The 22,292-nt window shown below is 37.5% G+C and overlaps 1 protein-coding gene across 2 annotated transcripts in view; it reads right to left on the bottom strand.

The window, feature by feature from the left end:
- NKAIN3 (sodium/potassium transporting ATPase interacting 3) overlaps positions 1-22,292 on the bottom strand; it is a 339,758-nt gene that overhangs the window by 5,256 nt on the left and 312,210 nt on the right. For both annotated transcript variants that reach the window (XM_053964086.1, XM_053964103.1), the window contains exon 5: positions 20,879-20,939. In XM_053964086.1, coding sequence (XP_053820061.1) covers positions 20,879-20,939 — 61 coding nt within the window. The remainder of the gene's footprint in view (positions 1-20,878; positions 20,940-22,292) is intronic.

Here is a 22,292-nt window from a genome sequence, read left to right as displayed (position 1 = left end):
GACACCTTTTAAGTATCCTTCTACTTTCTGTGTCAGAAATAATGTGCTCTTGAGAAGTTTTTAGTTCCTTCTATGGTCATAATGCTTTTTAAAAATATATTTTAGTCTGTCTTGTATTTTGTTATTTTGGTAAGATTTTAAGCAGCTCCAAGAGGCCACAATTTCATGCTATCCTAGAAATCTTAAAAGCAGGTTAGTGGAAAAAACTTGATTGATTTCAAAGGGCCTTTTGCAGTCATGTCCAGAGCTGACAAATCCACGGTATAGTAGAATTCTTTGGTTGCATGGAAAGCAACCTCCTTCACTTGTGTATATATAGGCACATACACGAAAGTCCTAAACAGAATTTTGATACTCATTATGCTAATTGCTGAATGAGCAATGAATGAAAAAGCAGTTCTTTCCCAGACAATGTGTGCACTAGGTAGACCAACAAAGAGTGCTTATCCAGAGTGAGGTGATGAGGAAATGAGGCTTAGAGACTGACAGACTAATGAAATACACACTAAAATCTGTGGAAATGCTCCTGCTGATTTCAGTTTGCTTCTCCTCCTGAGTCCAGAAATGGCTGAAAACTGAACTTGATCATACTGAACTGAACTTTGATTATACAGCATCACCTCTTCCCCAAGATTGTTCTCTTAAAACTGCCTGAGCAGGACATAATGTGCTGAAGAGCTTGCCCAGCCCGAGTGCCTGCCCCAGCCTATCTGCACCTCCTCTTTCTACTGTATTTCTTTCATGTCACAGCTCTCCTTCAGAATGTTGTCACTATACACCGTAACATGCATCAAAGTTTACTTCAGCACTAGTGGGTTCAAATCCTTACAGAGGAAATAGTTGCAGATGAACTGTTGTAAAAGTTGATTGTTAAATCTCAGAATCACAGAATGGTTTGGGTTGGAAAAGACTTTAAAGGTCATCTAGTTCCAACGCCTCTTCCACAGACAGGGACACCTTCCACTAGAGCAGGCTACTCATCCAACCTGGCCTTGAACACTTCCAGGGATGGGGCATCCAGCTTCTCTGGGCAATTTGCTTCAGTGTCTTCTCAGTTTCACAATAAGGAATTTCTTCCTAAAATCAAATCTAAACCTACTGTATTTCAGTTTGAAGCCATTCCTCCTCATCTTGTCACTACATGCTCTTATAAAAAGTGCCTTTCCATCTTTCTTGTAGGCTCCCTCCAGGTACTGGTCACAATTAGGTGACCCTGAAGCCTTCTCTTCTCCAGGCTGAAAAGTCCCAATTCTCTCCTATAAGCCTTTCCTTATAGGAGAGGTGCTCTATCCCTCTAATCTACTACATCCTCCAGATGTGTTTTAACAGATCAATCTCTTTCATTTGCTGGGAACCTCAGAGCTAAATGTCAGATGTCTAATACAGTATATATTTACTAAAAAAAATTTTAGATGAAATCACATCCACAGTGGGGTTTTTTAGTTTGTTTTGTTTTTTTTTTTTTTTTTTTTGGTGATGCATTTTAGTGTAATGAGATTTCCAATGGTCTGGAAGTTTTTATCTTCTTTTTTAATTTTTTTTTTTATTGAGCACATGTTAACACAAGGAGCAAAAATAATGTTTTTAAGGCAATTCACCACTTCAGAAGCGCACATCATTCCTCTCAGCAATCTCAAGCATTATCTGCAATTGTAAGCAGGGAGAGAATTTAAAGTAACTAGCCTTTCTACCAACAAATCTTTTTGAGCAAGAAATGAAGTTGAGATGTATTAATGATTGACAACATAGACGTGTCTTTGTTCTTTCAAGGAGAATATATTTAATAGCACCATCCAGCAAGAGTTGAGATGAGCTGCTCAAGCCTGTTTAGCTGAGGCTTTCTCTTTTGCAATCCAAGATATCTTATGCAGTATTAAAGCTGAAGTTCACCTTAAAATTTATGTGAAACTCATTCTCAAGGCAAGAAGCTGTTCTATCACACAAGGCAATGGAATGTGCCATTTTTCATTATGCACTCTATTTTATGGCTTATAGCTCTTTAATATGAAGATTCGTCATCAATTATTTGAATTATAAGTTACTTCTAGTTTTAAAAATTAATTTTAATTTTATCTGGTATTTTTGTCCCTTATAATTAGCAGTCTTCCAGGACTAAGACCACATGTGGCCATTAAACATAGAAAATTGAATTTTTATTTTCAGTGGAGGCAAAGACATCATTATGTACATTTCAGTGTAAGCAGGCATCAAATATCTTAAAACTTTACACTGAATGAACTTTTGGGTGCATACAAACTTCTATTTAATTGGCCAACTGTAAATAACAGCAACATTTATGTAGGTTTTCCAAGAGGAAAATATTGGTTTAGGGATGATATAAAATAATTGGTTTTGTTTATTTCTGCCTGGTTAATGGATTATGGATAATTTCTGCCATAGAGTCACAGGACTACATTAAATAGCTTCATAAAGTTGCAAAGCCTGGAAGAAGGTTCAATTAAAAAAACGTATTCTATACAGTTCTATAGTACTATGCTTTAAATTAAAAAAAACCAAAAAAACCAAAAAAACCCAAACCAACAAGCACAACTTGTCAGCAGTAGGGATATTCAGTCACTAAATAACAAACACCCCATGTAGTCCAGTCATTAACTACAGTCACACAGAGAGAAACTTAAAATCCTAGGGAGAGGATTTTTTAGCATCCCACAGATAATAGCAGGTTACAGCAGAAGCTGGTTATTTCATCTGCAGCTGGCTGCAAAACATGATCCCTATTCCCAGGGAATTGCTCTCTCCTTGTGTCACCTCAGTTTTGTGGTCATGCTGGATGCTTAATGGCCAGTGTGAAATGTTCCTTTAGAGTTCACTACCTGCTGTGCTTGGAAGTGCAAATCTGAGCTGGCTGTCCACCGCAGGCAGTCCATTAAAGTGATGTTCATTCTTTCATGGGCCATATCAGAGCAACGGTTGTCATAATCTGCCTGAGTGAGAAAAGTGCAGTATGCTGCTGGCTGAAGAAGGTGTATCCACTGTCATCAGTAATTTTGAGAGTTATTCTTTTCTAGACAGATGACATTTTGGGTTGCCTTACTACTATTTATCCAGCGCATTCACCCATATGCAAGTTAAAATTTGCAGTTAGCGTTAAAGTATCAGAGCTCAGAAAAAAACAATCCTTTCTCCTTTTCCACCCTCTCATCTGGAACTCAGCTTCTCTGGCAATATCCCGTTGACCTGCTGGCAGGCCCTGTGCAAACAGTTGCCAGAGCTTGTCAGCTCATTGGTATATTACTAATTTCTTCTTTCAAACTTGGAAAATTCTAAGCATGTCTGGAGGTGCAGGGTATGAACCGAGCAGCAATATGGCAATAGCATAGTCCTTAGGAAATGCTGCAGTCTCTTAGTCTGGAATACCTTATGTTCTATTTGTGCTTGCTTCCCCATTTTATAAATGGGAGTAAGCCCCAAAGCTGATGGCTCGAATGGTTGGCACCTCCAGCTGTCCCCTTTCCAAGAGAGAGGCAGACTAGCACGTGTTTAAACCTGTATTTTTATCTACAGAAGATTTTCTTAACCTATGGGGTTCCAAATACTATTTTGCACTGAAGTATTTTCCTTGTACTGAGGTTTTTTATTGAATGGCAATATATCAATGCAATTACATTCATTAAGTAAAGGCATGCAACTGAGGAGGGTGTAACACACAGAAAAAGAAACAAAATCAGTTAGGAACAGGAAGCAAAACTGGGGATTGATGATAAGTCAGTGCTACGTGCATGAAGTCCAAACTTTGGGCTTTCCAATGTTTGTACTTGCAGCTTATATAAACTTTCCAGATAAGCATATTCTCTCCTGATAAAACTGCTTTTCAGTTGCCTTCCCCCCTCAAGACATGCACTGCCTTTACACCCTTCAGTGCACAAGCCAGAGTGACCCAGCTATCTCTCTGGAGCCAATACTACCCATTTTCCCCTCTTCATACTAAGCCTGAGCACCTAAGTCTCAAGCCATGTAGCAGAAGCATCACACATTCCATTGCAGGATCACAGGAACGGCTTCTCACTTATGTAGGGGACTAAAGGAGGGAAAATGTGCACAGAACAATTAAGAAGATGAGAAGAAGAGACATCAGTAATCATTTGTGGCACTCTGATTGCTGCTCTGTCTCTATAAAGCACTGGCAGATGGTAATCAGGTTAAAACAGGATAAAGTGGTAGAAAATTACTAAGAGACAACCTTTTATTTAAGTTTTTATTACTGGAAGCTAGAAGGGGAATATTTCAATGTTCCACAGTAATTATTAAGATATTTGCACCAGATTTTCTTCTTAGTCTTCACCAGTGGGATAGATCATAATTTTAAAAACTGCTCTACCTTGTAACATGGAAGTACCACACTTGTCTACAGGTCTGCACTGAAAGAAGGATCCCCTCAGAAGATGCCTTAGAAAGGGCACTGGCATGGACATTTTATCTATCATCTTTGCTACTGAACTCTCTCCTCATTTTACTAGTGATGTGACATCCAAGATATCAGTATTTATTCTGGAATAAAGGAATATGACTGTCCAGTAAGACAAAGGAAGTATGAAAAAGATCCAAAATGTTAGGAAGTGAAAATTGCTCAAACCTTCTTAACCCAGACCTCCCCAGTCATTACAAATTTGAAAGGATCTTTCAAAAATCTTCTCTGTGCCATGCCTTTGAAAGCTATTTACAGCCATACCATCCCATTAATAAAACTAAGTGGCAGGCTGTCTGGTTATAGTGTTTTCCTGGATTTTTTTCCCCTAAAAGTAATGAATGTTCCCTATTTTTAAAAAGAAGTATTTTTCAGTCGCTTTCAAGTCATTAAGGACTCCTGGCCACTACACAGTAAAAGTCCCTAGAAAAGTATAGTTATCACACATAAGGCATGTTGGAAAATATTTACTACCAAGTAATTTACTACAAGTTCATTATCACTACTTTAGTATAAATATATATATATACATATATATATACTTTACACTGCAGGTATATATATAAATTGTTTCCTTTAGGCTTTAGAAAACATTCATTTTTCCGGACATGGTGCTGTCTGCCAACCCACAGAGTTTAAGTTGATGAGGAGTAGTTTTCCATTCTGCTTTAAAGTGTTATATTGTACTCTAAATATTTATCAGCTTGGGCAACAACCATCCTGTACATCTCAGCATAAATGGCTGTGACTTATGTTATGTTTCAGCAATGCAATTCAAACTAAGTATGTCTGATGATACACTTTTTTCTTTTATAGGTCTCATATTTTTCTGTTCCTCATTTTAATGAAAATGCTAACATCTTAGTTAGAATAGTAGTATATGGAAGTTGTATTTAAAAACATTTCAAACAGATAAAGCTGTTTGGGTTTTTTTTTTTTTTCTGAGGCTTGTATTTAAAGGTGCTATTGCTAGTTCTACTCTGAGATTTCAAACACAGTGAAGGGTAGCTTTCTTCCTGCATATGACCAAAGTAAATTGTAAACAATTCCAATTAAAAATTCCTAATTTTTAATACAGTGAGAAAATTAGAGATGTAAAATTGGTAAAAATTAGTCTTCACTAATTAATTATTTTCCCCTTTCTGGCACCCTTTTTGATCTATTCCCTTTTGGTGCAGAATATTCTGTGATTCCCTCCTTAAGTTACTATTCTGCCTATGTAGAAATTAACCCTGCAAAGGAATAATAAACCATACATAAAAGACATTAAATGCCTAGAATTTACCAATTACATTCACACAATATTGGGAGAGAAACAAGCCATTGAGTTCTATCCACTAATCCATCCAATCTATCCACTAAAATAGCAACTCAAATAGTCCCAAGACTATTGTACTGAAGGCTGTTACAGCTTCAGGCACACCTCCAGACATGGGATCTTCACAATAAATGTGTCCAAGTTGACTTCAAAAGAGACACAACTCTGAATCTGCTTTTTGAAGTTATGCTTTGATCTTTTTTTGGTATTCTGATTCAGGAATACACGCTATGTATTAGTGTGCCTTTATATTACTGCTGAGTTTGAAGCCATAAACTACAGCGTTCTTTCAAACATGTTCAGTGCAGATCTCAGACCGATTGGAATTGATCTATTCCACTTACAGTTCATTGCGAGGTTGCAGGTTACTTGTTTTGTTCTTTCAAGTTGTTAGTTTGTTTTTTTTTTCCTATCAGTTGAGTCCCACAGGGCTCTGTTCCTGGCCTGACTTTATTTGTATCCATAGAATTTCTTTTGGCTTCAGTTATTGGTCAGTATGATCCAATTATTTATTTTTGAGGCAACACTTAAATATTTATACCTGTTCGTTATTATACACCCAAGAATACCACAGCTGCTTTTTCTAGCCTTAACTACAAGACACTGATATTTTAGTGTGAGAAATGAATGTTCCCTATTTTTAAAATTAATGCTGAACCTGTTCAACCCTAATGAATAATTAAAGAAAAAATTCCTAGAGCAAAGTATTTGCTAGATCAAATACATGACACATTAGAACATGTGACATTTGGAAGAAAGGGTTTCTTAGTATTGAAGAAAGTTCACATCACGCATTCACAACAGAACATTAATTTTATTTTTAAAAAGTAGGTTACGGGACTAGAGGAATTCTTCTTATCACTGAGTGATTCTGGATTTTCCCAGCTTTGCACCTTCCTAGGGATGAAAGACTCTGACATTTGCTACTGTCATCCTCTATGACATGATATTTGCTTCATGTGTTTGTATCTTTGTCTCATAAAAAGTGAAGTGAACCAAGGACCTTCAGGACAGCACCTGTGTTCATGACACAGCACAGGGTACAAGCCAGAGAGGGAAGGAGCTGCCAACCTGCTCCTCAAGCAGAGACTGCAGTGGGGAGCAGCAAACCAGGCAGGCCTTAAGAGACAATGGAAAGAACCTGGGAAGCCAAGCAGAATACCTGCAAATCAAGAAGCCAGAGACTTAGCTGAAACTCAAATGGTCCTCCAAATACATAGACATAGAAAACAATGAAGGAAATGCTACAATGCTCTCATTTCTGTTCTGGATGATGCAGTAACTTTGTGTTTTTCCATTTTAAAAGTGTGCTTTTTTTTTTTTTTTTTCCAGCCCCAGTAAATATACTATTAAGTTCTTCTGTGATACCCTCATTCCACCCCAGAATACATGACCATCAAGCATTTTAGAGCCATTGTGGATATATCTGCTGAGTTTACTACTTAATCACATCCAAGTGTATCCATGAGTACACATTTGTCTCTGTGAGTGTTTCTCTGCAAATGAGGAAATCTTTTGCTCCTCATATTTTTATTCCTTTTTTTTTCCTGCTCTATCTTCACCTTCAAGTCAACTTTCTCATCTGTTAATATTGTTTTTGGATAGAGATTACCCTCTCTATCACCAACTCAAATTAGCACTTTAACACCCTAAAACATAAAATGACTAGTTTTTCAGCTTTGAAAATAGAGCTGAGAAGGTAGAGTATTATAAAATGGGAGCTTACAATAACCAGTGGTCTTCTTATATATGATGGAGTGAAAAAAGAAATATCATATGTGTTAGCAAACATGATGGCTAGAAAAATGGTTTTCTCGTTGTTAGAAAGTGGCATCATTTCATATTAGGAGAAAGACGAATGTCTGGAGTAGAGTCTGTAACAGGATTAACACTCACTTTGAAGCCACCAGTGAATCAATCTGCTAATGAAAAAGAAAGATAATGTAATACTGCCCTCAATAATTACAAAAAACCCTCCCTGAAGAAAGATGAAGTAAAAATACACTTTTGAGAAAACCTTGTAGCTCTAAAACTTCAGTCATCCAAAACATAAGATTTTAGTGATTAAGGAGGAAAAGAGAATGAGTAGAAATCAATGCCAAGGAATAAGAGCCATCATATAAATGGTAAGAGTCACACAGTATCGCTTAATTTTGCTGTATCTAGTCTGTGATAATGAGAAAAACAGATGAACTGAGATTAAATTTCTGCTAGCAAAACCAACTGTATATTTACTGATTCAAGGCAAAAGAATGTCAAGCAAAGTTCGAAGTGAGTCCAGCTATGACCCAAATCACAGAGCACTGGTAAGAGAAAGTCTTGTTATGATACAGAGTTAATAAAGCACATCAGCAATACAGACGAAATGCAATAAATATAATGTAGCCTTTTTGAAAAACAGCTTTTCTAGGAGCAAGCAATATATTTTATTTGACCAACTGGCCCAGCTGGAAAACCATAACAGCTATATTTCTTGATTTATTAAGACAACACCTCTTGCTATAAATCTCGCTTATCTTATATACTGAAACCATTAAGGCTGTTGAAATAGCACAACCAGAAAATCTAAAAAGCACAACATATAGACAACAAGTCAAAGTTTAAAACAGGAGGAATTTAAAAAGGTTACTTTATGAAATGTTGAAGTCGTGATGACATCAGAAACACAGTAAAGAGAACTAAAGAAGAGGTAAGAATTTCACAAGATAAAGGGAAGTGCTTACCAACCATTACCTAAATTATTTTCAGTATTTTAACCACAGATCATTCTGAGTTGGAAGGCACCCACAAGAATCATTGGATCCAGCTCTTAAGTGAATGGCCCATACGGCAATCAAACCTACAACCTTGGTGTTAATTAGCACCATGTTCTAACTGAACTAATAATCTTTCATTTCTCTTGCTCTGTGATCGTGGTTCATCTAAGAAATTCTTGTGATACTTTATTTTCAAGGATCTTTCTCTTGCTTTGATCTTGTCAGTAATCATTGTTTATCCCTTTCTCTTCCAAACAAAACCAACATTTTTTCTTGGTGGAAGATGCTGCTTGCCTTTAGATTTATGAGATTCAGATCTGAGATTTTCAAAGATGCATAAAGTGGTGGATAGTTAAATCTTATTCAACTTTTTTCAATTTTGCCACATTTTGAGAAAGTATCCATTACAAAATAAAATTATCTTCAAAATTTACCTGACTATGACCTGAAATTCATGGCTTGGTTCAATGTACTTCACTGACTTCACTGACTGCTGATTAGCCATCTCTTTTTTAATTTATAGTACCCACTTTTCCAGGTAGTTTGAATATCCTCTAAGGCTATAATGTATGATTACATACATTGGAACCCATTAGATAAAAAAGGACCCATATTGTATGATTTTTGTGATGGATACTCCCTTAAAACAAGAAATGAGCAGCTTTGGCTTTTCTACTGCTGTATTTCAAAGCTTAGTGCTATTAGAATTGTGAACAAACGTTATCTTCAGGAAAAATCAGTGGCAGTCTCTCTGTCAGGTGCATCAGCTCTGCATGGATCTGTTTTAATTTTTGCGGCTATTATCTTTAAAGAAGAAGGTAGGACTTTTCTTTCTTCTGAGATGAAACGTCACCATCTCTCTTGCCAGCCAGGCATGGGCATAAAGGAAAAGGCACTGAGAACTCTGACTACTTAAACTGCTAATTCAAAAGTCTGCTAATCTGCAAGTCTGTCAGGTCTGTCAAACAGGCTGAGTTACACATCATATCAGTGAAGCTGTGGGTAGAGTTGTCTCAACTGTTAACTGCTCATTGCTCTCAGAAATCCCAGATTCCCTATCAGCATATAATGAAGACAGTTTACAGCCCAGTGTAGAGCCTGACTAATCCTGTGCCCTCCTTGGCTCAGCACACCCCTTCATTACGGGGGCACATCATTCGCTCCAGGCTTACGCTTCCCACACCAACGGCAGCAGTTTTTATTTTATTACTAGGCAGAGCTCTTAGACATGATTTGGTGACTGGGAAATTACCACTCAGGCAGCAGCAACAATAAAATGGATGTTACTTAAGCTGAGACCCAGAAATTAGGATAACCTATCTACATGACAGTTAAGATTTGGGAGAAATGGTGTTTACACAGATGTGTGGGAGTCTGGAAAGCTTATTTTTAATGTCCACAAACTAAAACAGACACAAGGCTGCTGCCATTCAGAAATTAAGAAGAGGATTGCTACTGGAAGTGGAAAATGGATTTGTAAAGAGGTTTCATTTTAATGGAGCAGCTGGATGAAAGGTACAGACAGGAATGAGCACCACTTAGGCCTGTATGTGATGTTGAAAGCTCAAGAGAGCAACGCTGGATGCTGGAGTAAGATTGATTTAACAATGGATGCAATTTAAGTGAAAAGGCTAAGGTGCTGGCAACTGGGGGTTGGGATAGCATCCATTTCAAGACAGATTTAATTTCAACAGAAAGGCCAAAGAGGTGGAAGGTGGAGACTAAAACAAAATCAATATTAAGTTAGGTTAGTAGAAACTAGAATCAAATGAGCCAGTTAAAAAAAAAAAAAGGCATACTGAGTATTTGGGAGTAAGGAAGTAATGCATGGATTTAAGAACTATTGAGGAACTCTCATTGAATGACATAACCCCTAAAATCAGATTCCATTTTAATAAGAATATTATTTATTAGAGTAGTAAACAAAAAAATCTTAAGGGAAGGTACGATCTCCAGTTTAAAGAAAACTGCATGGTTATAAATATATTCCTACTTAAAGATAATTCTCTTCTATCACAAAATCACAGATTTCTTGGGGTTGGAAGTCCAACTGAAGATTGTGAAGATTGTGAAGTCCAAACTACCTGCTAAAGCAGGTTCACCTACAGCAGGTTGCTATTGGTGAATAGCTACAGAAAGAGACTCCACGGTCTCTCTGTGCAGCCTGGTCCAGTGCCCTGCCTCCCTTAAAGTAAAGGCTCTTTTTTCCTCATACTCAGGTATGAGCTGCCTGTGTTTGAGTTTGTAGCCACTACCCCATGTCTTGTCACTGGGGACCACCGAGAAGAGTCTGGCCCCAACCTCTTGACACCTACCCTTAAGATATCTGTCTGCACTGATAACTTCTCCTCTCATTCATCTCTTCTCCAGATGGAAAAGGCCTGATCACCTCCCTCAACCTGCTGGCAACATCCTTCCTGATGCAGTCCAGGACACCTTTGGCCTTCTTGGCCACCAGGGCACTGCTGGCTCATGGACAGATCCACCAGGACCCCCAGGTCCTACTCTGCAGAGCTGCTTTCCAGCAGGTCAGTGCCCAGCCTCTGCTGGTGCAGAGGGTTTCTCTTCCCCAGGTGCAGGACCTGGCATTTGCCTTGGTTAAATTTGTACACAGTTGCACAAATGTGTGTATGTGTGTATATATATACATATATAATTATATGTGATATAGTGTCGTGGTTTGACATGGAAGTCAATTTTTTTCCAGGAAGTTGGGTCAAACCAATCAGTGGTCAGGTTTGGATATTGGCACCTGGAGTGACCACTGAAAGTATGGACACGCCTCTGAGAACACAGGGGGTTAAAAGCAAGAACTCCGAGGGGAACTGGCTCTTTTTGGTTCCGGTCATCAGAGAGTGCAGACTCTCCCCTGCCCAGCCACGGGCTGCACTCTCTGACGACCGGAACCAAAGAGACAGTTCCCCTGGGAGTTCTTGCTTTTAACCCCCTGTGTTCTACAGTCCCCCTCAGGCCGGGTGGGGGAGGGGAAGCCACACGGCCTTGTCCAGGTAGGCCGAGGGGGCTGAAGGACTGGAACCGAGCCAGCTCCTGCGGACGGAAGGGTGGAGAGAAGAGGAGATGCCCTCGTCCCTCCCCCCGGGGGTGGGGATGATGCCCAGTGTAAAAGTCAAGAGTTCTGGGCAGAGATTTCAGCCGTCCAGGGAGTCTGAACTTTTAACTCTTTCCTGAGAAATGAAAGCTTTGTAAAATATTACTCCTCCTCGATTTATAGTAGAAGAAAAACAGTCTGAGGCCTGAGATGTTAGAAGAAGAAATTTTTAAGTGAGAGGAGATGATGGAGTAGCTTTTAGCTAGACTTTCCTTAATAGCCACAGACTAAACCAAATTCTCCTGCAACAGAGACTGCATTTTTAGGGAGATACAATAGTGAGCCAAGAAACATGCTTCAGCAGCTGAGAGTGGCAGGAGTAGAGTGAACAAAAAAAAGTTAAAGAGGGTGTAGTGATGCCCTCTGTCTTCAGAGAAGAAGAAGAGAAGAAAAAGATCTCTATTCTTAGACCCTCAGCCCCAGGGAAGGAAGAAAATGTGGGGGGACTGTTGTCCCAAAAAGAAGAAGCTGTTAGACCCTCAGCCCCAGAGGGAAATGGGGGGGACTGTAGTCCCAAAATGAAAAACTGAACTGTTATTTTTCTTTAGTCCTTTACAAAGCATCCTTAAAAAGAAACCCTATAAGCAGTCTGTCCATGCACGGTAGTGAGAGCACTGTGACATGAAAAAGAGAGTGTCACACTAGCAGATTTTTCTCCGAGCAGTTGCCATGTGTAACATGGAAACACAAGAATTGGCAACTGTGTTTCCTGGGGCTGGGCGGGGGGGGGTCTATGGTGCAAAAGAGACTCCTCTCTCCCTTAATAGACTAAGTATTAATCATCTAAAAGGTAGCAACTTAGTCAAGAATCCCGGGTGGTGTTTCGTAGTAGTTGTTTTAGAAATTAAGAAGAGGAAAAGTGTTTTAGAGAGTCTTCATCCTAGATTTAGTGTGTGTGTCTTTTATAGTAACAGTAGTTTAATAAAGTTTTTTTCCTTTGTTATTAAGCTTCGACCTGTTCTACTCTGTTCCTAATAACATCTCACAGCATTTATTTAAGAAAGTGTATTTTCATGGAGGCACTAACATTGTGCCAGTGTCAAACCATGACATATGGCATATAATATTCATAGAATCACTGAATCATAGCATAATTTGTTTTAGAAGAAATCTTTAAAGACCATCTAGTCCAATCCCTCTGCACTGCACAGGACCATCTTCATCTAGATCAGTCTGCTGACCTTCAGTTTTGTTTCTAGTGATGAGGCACCTGGCACTTCTCTGCACTTCTCTTCGACATCCTCATTGTAAAAAATTCTTCCATATATCTGGTCTGAATATTCTGAATCAATGGTGAAAATGCTTAACATTAATTGTATTTGTAAAACAGGAATTAATCAGGTAGTAGCCTTTAAAAACTGTCTATCAGTCTGGAAATCAATTCAAAGTTAAGTGGAGTCTGTATATACCTGTATTTGAACCAAAACATGTATATATTCAACTACATACCCATCCATATGGATATACATACCCACCTACACACATATATACACATGTACATATTTATCAAAACAGGTAAATTGTCTCATGATGATATAATACCATTCTGTCACATATCTCTCTTCAGAAAACTGTGTTAGTACTTTCTGAAAATAGTACATAAAATCTATTTTGCTTTCCTTACAGATATTGCTAAATACTTTACCTGTGCTCCTGAAGTCTCATTTAAATGACTACATATAATATATGTGCATATTTCTACAGTCAGAATCCAGAACTGTGGATGGAAGCTAGTGATTGCGGCTCTGCACCTTTTGGCAGCTGAATGCTCACACAATTCATTGGTAAAACAGAGATCTTTAAAAAATATTAAAATTTTACTCTCCTGAACTCTTCCTCAACTTCTTAAAAAAAAAAAATTATTGGACAACTCCAACTTGATCAAAATTACCAAGTATCATTTCAATGTATGAAGCAGAGGAGAGAATATGCGTCACCCACTGAGCTGTCTGTAGTGTCCGATACAGCTGGCTCTGGGCACTTGGGATTTCCTCACCCACAAAAGAACATTTCAAAACTGTACTGTGACTTAATCACAACTGCTGTGACCTGTGATATTCTGGAGAATATCCAACAATATTATGTTTGCTAAAGTGATTGAGGTGATTATTTTCTACTGAATTTCAGGAAGAAATTTCTGACTTGTGCTTGAGGGAAGAATTGTGAGTATGTGCTGGAGGTACTCTTACTATTTGAGTGATTTATCCCCTTCCTTAATGAAAAATCAATGAGCTGCTGGCTTGCAGGGAAATGGTGTCTTGACTATTATCTCCACACCTATTCCAGCAACTCAACATTAAGAAATTAATTCTTTACTGAAGATAGACTAAAATATTTTACTGAAGTGGTTTAGAAACTCAAGGGGGATTTCCTCAAGTTATTTGATTCACACCTTAGAATAAACTGTGTTCAACCAATGAAAAATCAGAATTAGTTTGCACTTCATTTAGATGATGTCATTTCCTCACGCTTTGTCTGTACCCTATCTGGACAAACCTTACATGTTGCATCCCACATGAAACATATGGTACATATGGTACTTTCAAGTAGGAAACTTCTGCTGCTGCTAGAAATACTCCATTGTTAAGACTTCCCTTTCTGTACATTTTGCACCATCTATTATTTAAAGACAATCTCTTGGAACAGTGTGCTGAAACAGTCCATGGGGAATACCACTGGAAATGAAGACTGTTTTGTTGATTTTGCTAGGGGAATGTAAAAGCAGACAGTTGCATGAGTATATGTATTTTTTTTTAGATTTGCTTTCCTGTGACAGATTATTCATCCATGGTTTTTAAGCAGGAAAAAAAAGAGAAAGGGGATTATGTCTTTGCTGCAATTTTTTGGCAATAGCCTATGTAGAATCAAGATTTTTTTTCCTAGTATTTGTATTTATATTGTTTAATGGCATTTATTTTACACCACCTCGAAGATTTTACCCTTGATTGTGTGCATTATATCTATGTATATGTTTCCATAGGAACTAGAATAAATGCTTTCTCAGGCAATGTATGATAACTGAATGTAAAAAAAAAAAAAAGAAAGAAAAGAGAAACAAAAATAAATTGAAACAGTATGTAGAGGTAATTGAAATAGTGTAACATCCCTGCAGTATTTTTTCCTTTATTAAATGCTTCAGAATTCATTGGCTTAGTTTAGTGTAGGAATGAGCATGAATTTTCAGGTAATTTACACACTAAGGCTAATGATAAAGAGGACACCAGTAGGACTGTAGGACCATATGATGCTGTTAAACCATAAAGTCTTGTTAGAACAGAGTTTTATCCTTTATATTTCCACTACAGGAGAAAGTGGAGTCAGGTATAAATAGGGTAGTAAACAGATGAGTCTGCATCTAATCAACAAACTCCAGCTGGACAGACCTCTAGAGTCTACAGAAACTGCAACTTGACATTTGTCTCCATTAAATGTCTGGTGGGGTTGTCCTGGACCACAGCTGAACTGAGGAAGCTCCCTGGATATGCCTGGTGACATTTCTGGTCACACCACAACCTTTCCTTCAGTTCATGGTAGGCATCTGCAAGATGATGCCAGAGGCTGTTCACAGGGATTGAGCCACCCTGAAATGTGGGCAGCACCTCAGTGCAAGGAGCAGCAGGAACCATCTGTGGCATTGGCTGGGCTCCTTGGCTTTCCAGATGTCACAGTCCACCTTTGAGGACAGGTATGTTGGACACTTCATCTTTGCAGGAGACCACTTTTTATTTATAGAAAACTGTTCAGTTGAACTACAGAATACATCTGGTTAAGAACCCACTACTATTCTATGCCTAGCAATATGTATACCTGGTAAAAATACTTGGTTTTATTTTTTTCCCAAAACAGGTGAATTGAAATTCTGGAGTTTTGGGTTTCTTGTCTACATGAACAGAAAGATGCAAACTGCTTTCAAGCCTTCCAAAAATACTGGTAATCACTCCCATTTTCCAGAAATGCTAAAGTCAGGAGAATGCTGTCAACGTGGCAGCTTATAGTGCTGTTTTTCTGCCAAGCAGTAGAACTCTACTATAATTTTAAAAGTCTGTGTCAAGCATACTCATCCACTGGCCAGGAACAACACATTTTGTTTCAAGTAATTATGGTTTAAAGGTGAGAGTGGTGAGTGCTAAAGCCCAGCGATGACCTGTGCTGCTGTTTGACAAGTTTAGTTAAGTCCTTATTTTCAAGGAGATAATTTAGGACAGTTGTTGACTGGGGATGTTTGATTTTTGTATTGCCCAACAGAAGAGTAGTGCAGAATTCTCCTTCTTGGCGGTCCTTGATATTAAACATTTTATCACAAAAATTTCTTTTCTCAGAATGTAAATGGACTCAACTGCATGTACAATTGCAATTAATGTAAAGAGAGTAGTGTGCTCCCAAAAACTCCTTAGTTAAGGAAACTTGAATACTTATATACAAAGGTAATCAGATATTTTTAATATTAGCTATTGCTAGCTAGTTGTTCATTCACTTTGCAAAAAAAAAAGAAATTAGCATATTTATAGGAAATTTATCATTGCTGGATCTACTGTGTAACTATAAATATTAAATTAAATGTGATATAAAATTCTTTTTCTCTTGTTTGATTACTGACAACAGATGCTCAGTGGTGTGTATGAATGTAATGCCATATGTCAGATAAGGCAATGCAGTAGTTTTTCAGAGGAAGTAATAATGTATCTTGCTTTACTTAATATCTTTCTAATGATAGCATATGGAGGGTCATATTGGTACCACAATATGGGGAAACTTGTAATTTGTAAAAACAAATTCATCTTCTTCTGTGGTCTGAAAGTACAGCTGAGCTGTGAACACGACTAGCATAGAGGACAGACAAAAAATAATCCTTTTTTTGTTTATTAATTTTGTTCTTGTGTTTTCATTTAGGGGATAAATCTTCATGGTGAATGGAAGCCCTTTCCTTTATTTTTGCCATGCACAAAAGAAGTTTAAGTTTCATTGGATTGGCCTTTTGGCATTTGAGCCTCATTTGTACATAAATGCTGAAATCACAACTGTAGTTTTGTGGCAAATCTTCCCCTCTCATTTCACAGCTATTTCTTTATGCAATTTGTTTACAAATCAGTTTCCACTCCACAAAATCTATCACTATCTATCTATCACAAAAACAATCACTTTTGACGTGTCAGTGTCACATTTATGAACTAGTATTTAGTAGTAGTAGTGCTAACAACTGTTTCTCAAACAAGTCCAGAAGCTATTTAGAAGTTTAATCATGATTTTAGCAATATATTTTGCCTAGTCTCCAGACTCCACTGAATTAAAACAGTAACTCTGTCAAGGTAGAAATCAGTTTCTGAGTTCATTTTTAGGAGAAAATGATTCACAAACAGGATAGTGACAGGCTTTTATGATTACAGATTTCACATATTCTACTCCTTCAAAAGGGCTTATAGAGATTGATAGATCTACAAAGAAAGAAATGAAAAAATGAAGGGAAGAGATATAAATAGACTTTTTCATTAGGATGAATGATGGAAGGTAATAACCCCACTACCATAGTATGCCTTTTACATGTCTCTTTTTTTTCATTCCTTTTGACCTGCTACCATCTTCCTTCTAAGTAAAAGTTAACTATAGTATGAAATGTAGGTAAGATGAGCAATTGCTGGAAATAAATGTTTCCTCAAGCATTATTACTGGTCAGAAAATTGTCCATCAGCTGAAATGTCAGGCTCCAAATCCATTTAAGCACTGAATAGAGGCTAAACAGGCAGCTATTATTAATTTTTAAGTCTGCTTGATGGCTTTTAGACCAAGAACTGGGATTAACTCAATGCACTAAATATTGCAGAGTATATTTAATTAGGGAGGCTTTGACACTCAGATGGCTGAGGATTTATTCTGTGCAAACTATTGTTTAAAATATGATGGAATAGCTGCATCTACCTAAGAAAAAGATCTGCTGCATCATATTTAAATGCATAAAATTGGTCTTAGTTGAAGGTTTTTTTGACTTTTATCCTAATGTAAACACTGTCTACTTTCAATCTGTTTTGAAGCACCACTGTGTTTACATCTAGAATAATTTTCTGTTCATTATGCTGCAAGTTAGCAACATGAATTTCTCCAGAATAAGTCCTGTTCTTCTCAGCTAATTATCAAACCCAAACAATTTTCTTATTGTGCCTTAAATAGACGTTTCTTTATTCAAAACAAATCTGTGGGATTCCTATGAAGGGGTTAACATTTGTCTATAATGTATTGATCTACTAGCATAGAGGGCTCTAAAACACAAACTGGCACTAAGACACAAAGTGAGATATTAAAGGGCTGTTTATTTGCTTTTGTTCCAATTCAGAATCTTAGAAGGCAATAAAAAAGTAGCAAGTCAAAAATTACTTCTTTCCAATGGTTGTAAAATCTCCTAGCTGCATCTATTCCACTTTGCTCCTCTTTTTCTGTCCTTTGTGCACTGCTCTGGCCCTTACCCCAGGTCATTCTCTGTCAAACAAAAAAATCCTACTCACACAAGAGTATAGAAGATCAAATGTAAAGATACAAGTGAAATGGGAAATTTGTCCATTCCTAACATAGGACATTGCACCATATTTTCCAAGACAAGTGAGGTGATTTTTACTTGTAACAGAATAAATTGTCATTGACAGTGCTGAAAGACAAGCAGAAATTAAATGCAGACCCCTGGTCAGTTGAGGAGAATGGGAACTGGGTTAGTTCTACATCCTGGATCACCTTAGCACTTGATGTGTTTTATTGGTTGATAAATATGTTACCTGTTCTCCATTCTCAGTGATTTGAATTTCCATCTGTATCATATGGTTCAAAACCCTCAAAAGGCAATTAGGTGGGCTCACCATCAAAGGAAGATGAAGCAGCCCCCATCTCTTCTGAAACAGACATGTTTTCAAAGTGAACAGAGCCCTTAACTTGGAAAAAACTCTCTCCTGAGGCCTTGAATGTATAAGCCACATATGGTCTGTAGCACATGACTGCAGTTTCCATGATTGATGCTGTTGAGCAGGACGGGAACAGAGAACTCCAGATCAGAAGGCTAAGAAAATGAGCTCTGATTTATTTCAAATGCACCACTCTGTATATAGAGTGTGACTTAATTCCATTGGTCTTAGAGTAAAAACATCCCACACCATTGGTGTGCAGTGAATGACGCACGGTGGCAGAACATATCTATAAACAATGTGAACAACAAGATAGATTAGAGAATTATTTACATTCTTTCCCAACTGCTTCCCAGGCTCTCGCCTGGTTAGAAAACCTTTCTCTTTCTCTCTGACTGAGCTGAGAATATCCATACATGATCATGGAAAGTTTCCTAAGAGTTTTGTCTTTCACGCCTAAAACAGGGTGGGTGAAGCACACTATAAAGGGCTAAACAAACCCAACAGTTGTGTAAAAAGGGAAAAGTCTGTTTTCCCAGGTATAGATGCATCTGTGCTTGCATATGGGTGTGCGTGTGCACACATGATTATCCTTCAGAGGCACTGTACTTTGTGTCTTCCTCATCAGCCTGCAGACCTCCCCTACCTAATGTAGCCTCCTTGTTCCAGGCATTTAGTTAGTAACTGTCTCACAAACAAAGTGTCCAGCCATCCCTATGAAGTCCTGGCTACTGCCCTGACTCATCACAGCCGTATGGAAAGGAGCAGTGTCTGGATTTCACAGAGCAAAGGCTGTGTTTATACATCCCAAACCATACAGCCATTGTGCTGCTGTGCCATCTGCTGATGCCCTCTGTTACCTGTTCCTGCTTAATTGGCAGTTTCCAGTTTTCCCAGGAAGCATTTTCTGGGCTTTTCTCCTCAAGCCCTAAATTTTATTTATGTTTCTTCCCAAGTGTTCATATCTCTCCTTTACAGCATCCATCTTTATCCAGGTTCCTTTTACCTTTCCGCAGTACACTATGTGTACAACATGCTTATGGCTCCTTACCACTCAATTTTATCTGAGAATCTCTTTGATATATTTTCTTCCTAATAAAAACCTTTGAATGAAAGCATTAAAATAGATTTGATACTGTCTGTTGCATTATGATGGAGAACTGAACATTGTACCATTTGTAGCAATGGAAAAATATTTTCTTTATAGTCCTTCACACTGTTTTTAATGAAACAATCTGCTTTTCCATCACAGAAATTAATTACTTGAATTATATTTTCAGTAAGATTTTCCAGGTATTATACTTTCCTATATACTTTTCCTATATACTAAATATTTTCCTATAAACTAAATTAATTTTTCTTATGATATTCACCCACTAGACCTATTCTATGAAGAAACAGAACAAACTGTGTAAAGATTTATAAATAAAAGTTTATAAATAAATATTTAGTTGTATGTTATTTATGTTATAATCATAAAATGCTATTGACATAAGTTCTTTTTTCCCCTAGAGAGAGCTATTTTACTGTTTACCACCTTAGGAATGAGAGGAACTAATTTAAATGATCACACATTGTCCCTTTTTAAAATTTGTTCTTCTATTTGCTCCTCTGCTCATCCAATACTTTTCCATTCTCTCTACTGCTTTTACCAATGGCTATCCCAGTTATGTGGGTATGGTGACATACTCAGACAATTCTCACAACCACTTTTCACACAGCATCCTACCAAAATGTTCAGCATATTCAGATTTTTCCAATGGTGTCTTAATGACTTTTTGAGAAATACTTTCTTAAGGTGTGCACATTTTCAAATTTTTGGAACAACATGAGTATGTATATAAGGGTTTAATTGACAAAAGCAAGTCAAGAATATGGGATCAACATTTTAAATACATGGTCTAGGTGCCTGTAAGCATAGATCAGGTTTACCTAATTACTGAGCAGAGTGATACTGCACACTGTAAATGGCTTGGTCTGTCCTCTCCATTCATTTTACTGCTGATAAAGATGTCATTTGGAAAAACAGATTAAGAGGCTTCAGGAGCTTTGATTCAAATGTAAATGTACATACATAAAGACATGCACATATATATATATATATATATATATATAATGTATGCAACATGGATCACATAACTTTCATCACTGTGACTGGCTCATGTAAAAGGTTCACAAATCTTTAAGAAGTTCAGAAATTGCAATCCCAGCTTGGTAAGTTGTTAGTACCTAAATAAGTATGTCTTTAAGCATAATTGGTTGTATACATGAATGCCAGATTCTTCAATTTTTCAAACTTTGTTCTTTGCCTTGGTAGTTTAATGCAAGACTAAGTCTCAGCCCAGGTACCTTGGCTTCAGAGATGGTGAGGTGTGTATCAGTACTTACAGCTGTCCTCCTCCTCCATGAAAATACTGATCACATAACAGGCGTACACAAATCCAATCAGCTGTGTGAAAAAAGAAGAAAAGCCACCATTAGAACACACTGATCACTTACAACACTTATCATTGTTACTACAACGATATATACAGGTGTCACAGTTAAATTTTAAAGATATTTACTTCTATTTCCTGAATTTACAAATTTCAGTCAAACTGCTAAATTGATTTCCTCTCTTTTGCTCATGTTGCATAACTTATATTTTATATATTAATATGAATTTTATAGTTTAAAATATTTTCCTATTTTCCTAGTCTCACTGGGATCAGTATTGATGAATACTGCTATTGATTAATACTGGTGGAAAACATCTGTACCCCCCTGTTCAGCTATTATTTACATGTCTTTGTTCTTCAATACCTCTGTTCTCACATGGCTTTTCCCATATGAATGTGGGCCCCTGTGCGCCTCATATGCTTACTAAAATGCCAAAATATTTATTGACTGCTACAGAATTAAGTAATAGTAACACTACTATGGAATCCACAAGAGATGTCTTTAGGTGCTACATAAAGCGTCCCAGTGAAAAACTGTTAGGCAAAATTTTCAATTGATAGGTGAATTGTCATGATGTAACTAAACAGTAAAACTGGGTCATGATTCATTGACATCAGGAAGCACCTTATTTCATTTAATTCATGTTAACTGTGCAGGATATGAACAGTTTCATTTCCCCAAAGAACAACAACAGTGAAACCATGCCATAATTTTAACAGCAGCACTCAGGAAAGCATCCTCCTTAACCCAGATCTGTGTCACTTGAGCCACCAAGAGGAAGGGATTAAGATCTTTAGGATCAAGAAATAGAAACTGCACTATGGACACTCCGTATCCATATAGACAAAATATTTTCTTATGACCAAGACCAAAGATGAAGAAAATCCCACTGGGCAAGGAAACCTATTAAACTGCATGGCCAGACATGTCCAATCTTGAGAAAATATTGTTTGTGCAGCTGTACCCAATTCATGCTATCTGAAAGTCTTGAAGAGACGCTTCATGAGAGATTTCAAAAATAGCGCAGAGATTAGTTTTAAGAACACTCCTTCTTCTCTGGTCCATTCAAAAAATCTAATTAAAATAGTTATTCTAAGGATGTCACAGATCAACCATCTGAGAAAGAGGTAATTTAATAGTATCTAGACAGGTATAAGCTCCTTCAGAAGCAGAGAAATCATTCTAACCTGCTTTCTGGTTGGGCTGCACGAGGAGCTTTACAAGCAGCTCCAAAAGCCTCTCTGCAGACAAAAAGCTTGTCCGCACAAGGGAATTCAGAAAAGTTAAGATGAATTAACTAAAGCTCTGAAATCAATGCACATAAGATAAAGTACATTAAATCCCTGTGTGGCCTTTCCCATTC

Source organism: Vidua chalybeata, chromosome 1 (genome assembly GCF_026979565.1).
Source record: "Vidua chalybeata isolate OUT-0048 chromosome 1, bVidCha1 merged haplotype, whole genome shotgun sequence".
NCBI lineage: Eukaryota > Metazoa > Chordata > Aves > Passeriformes > Viduidae > Vidua > Vidua chalybeata.
The sequence above is the reverse complement of the archived record's forward strand: the minus strand, read 5'-3'. Positions and strand labels throughout refer to the sequence as shown.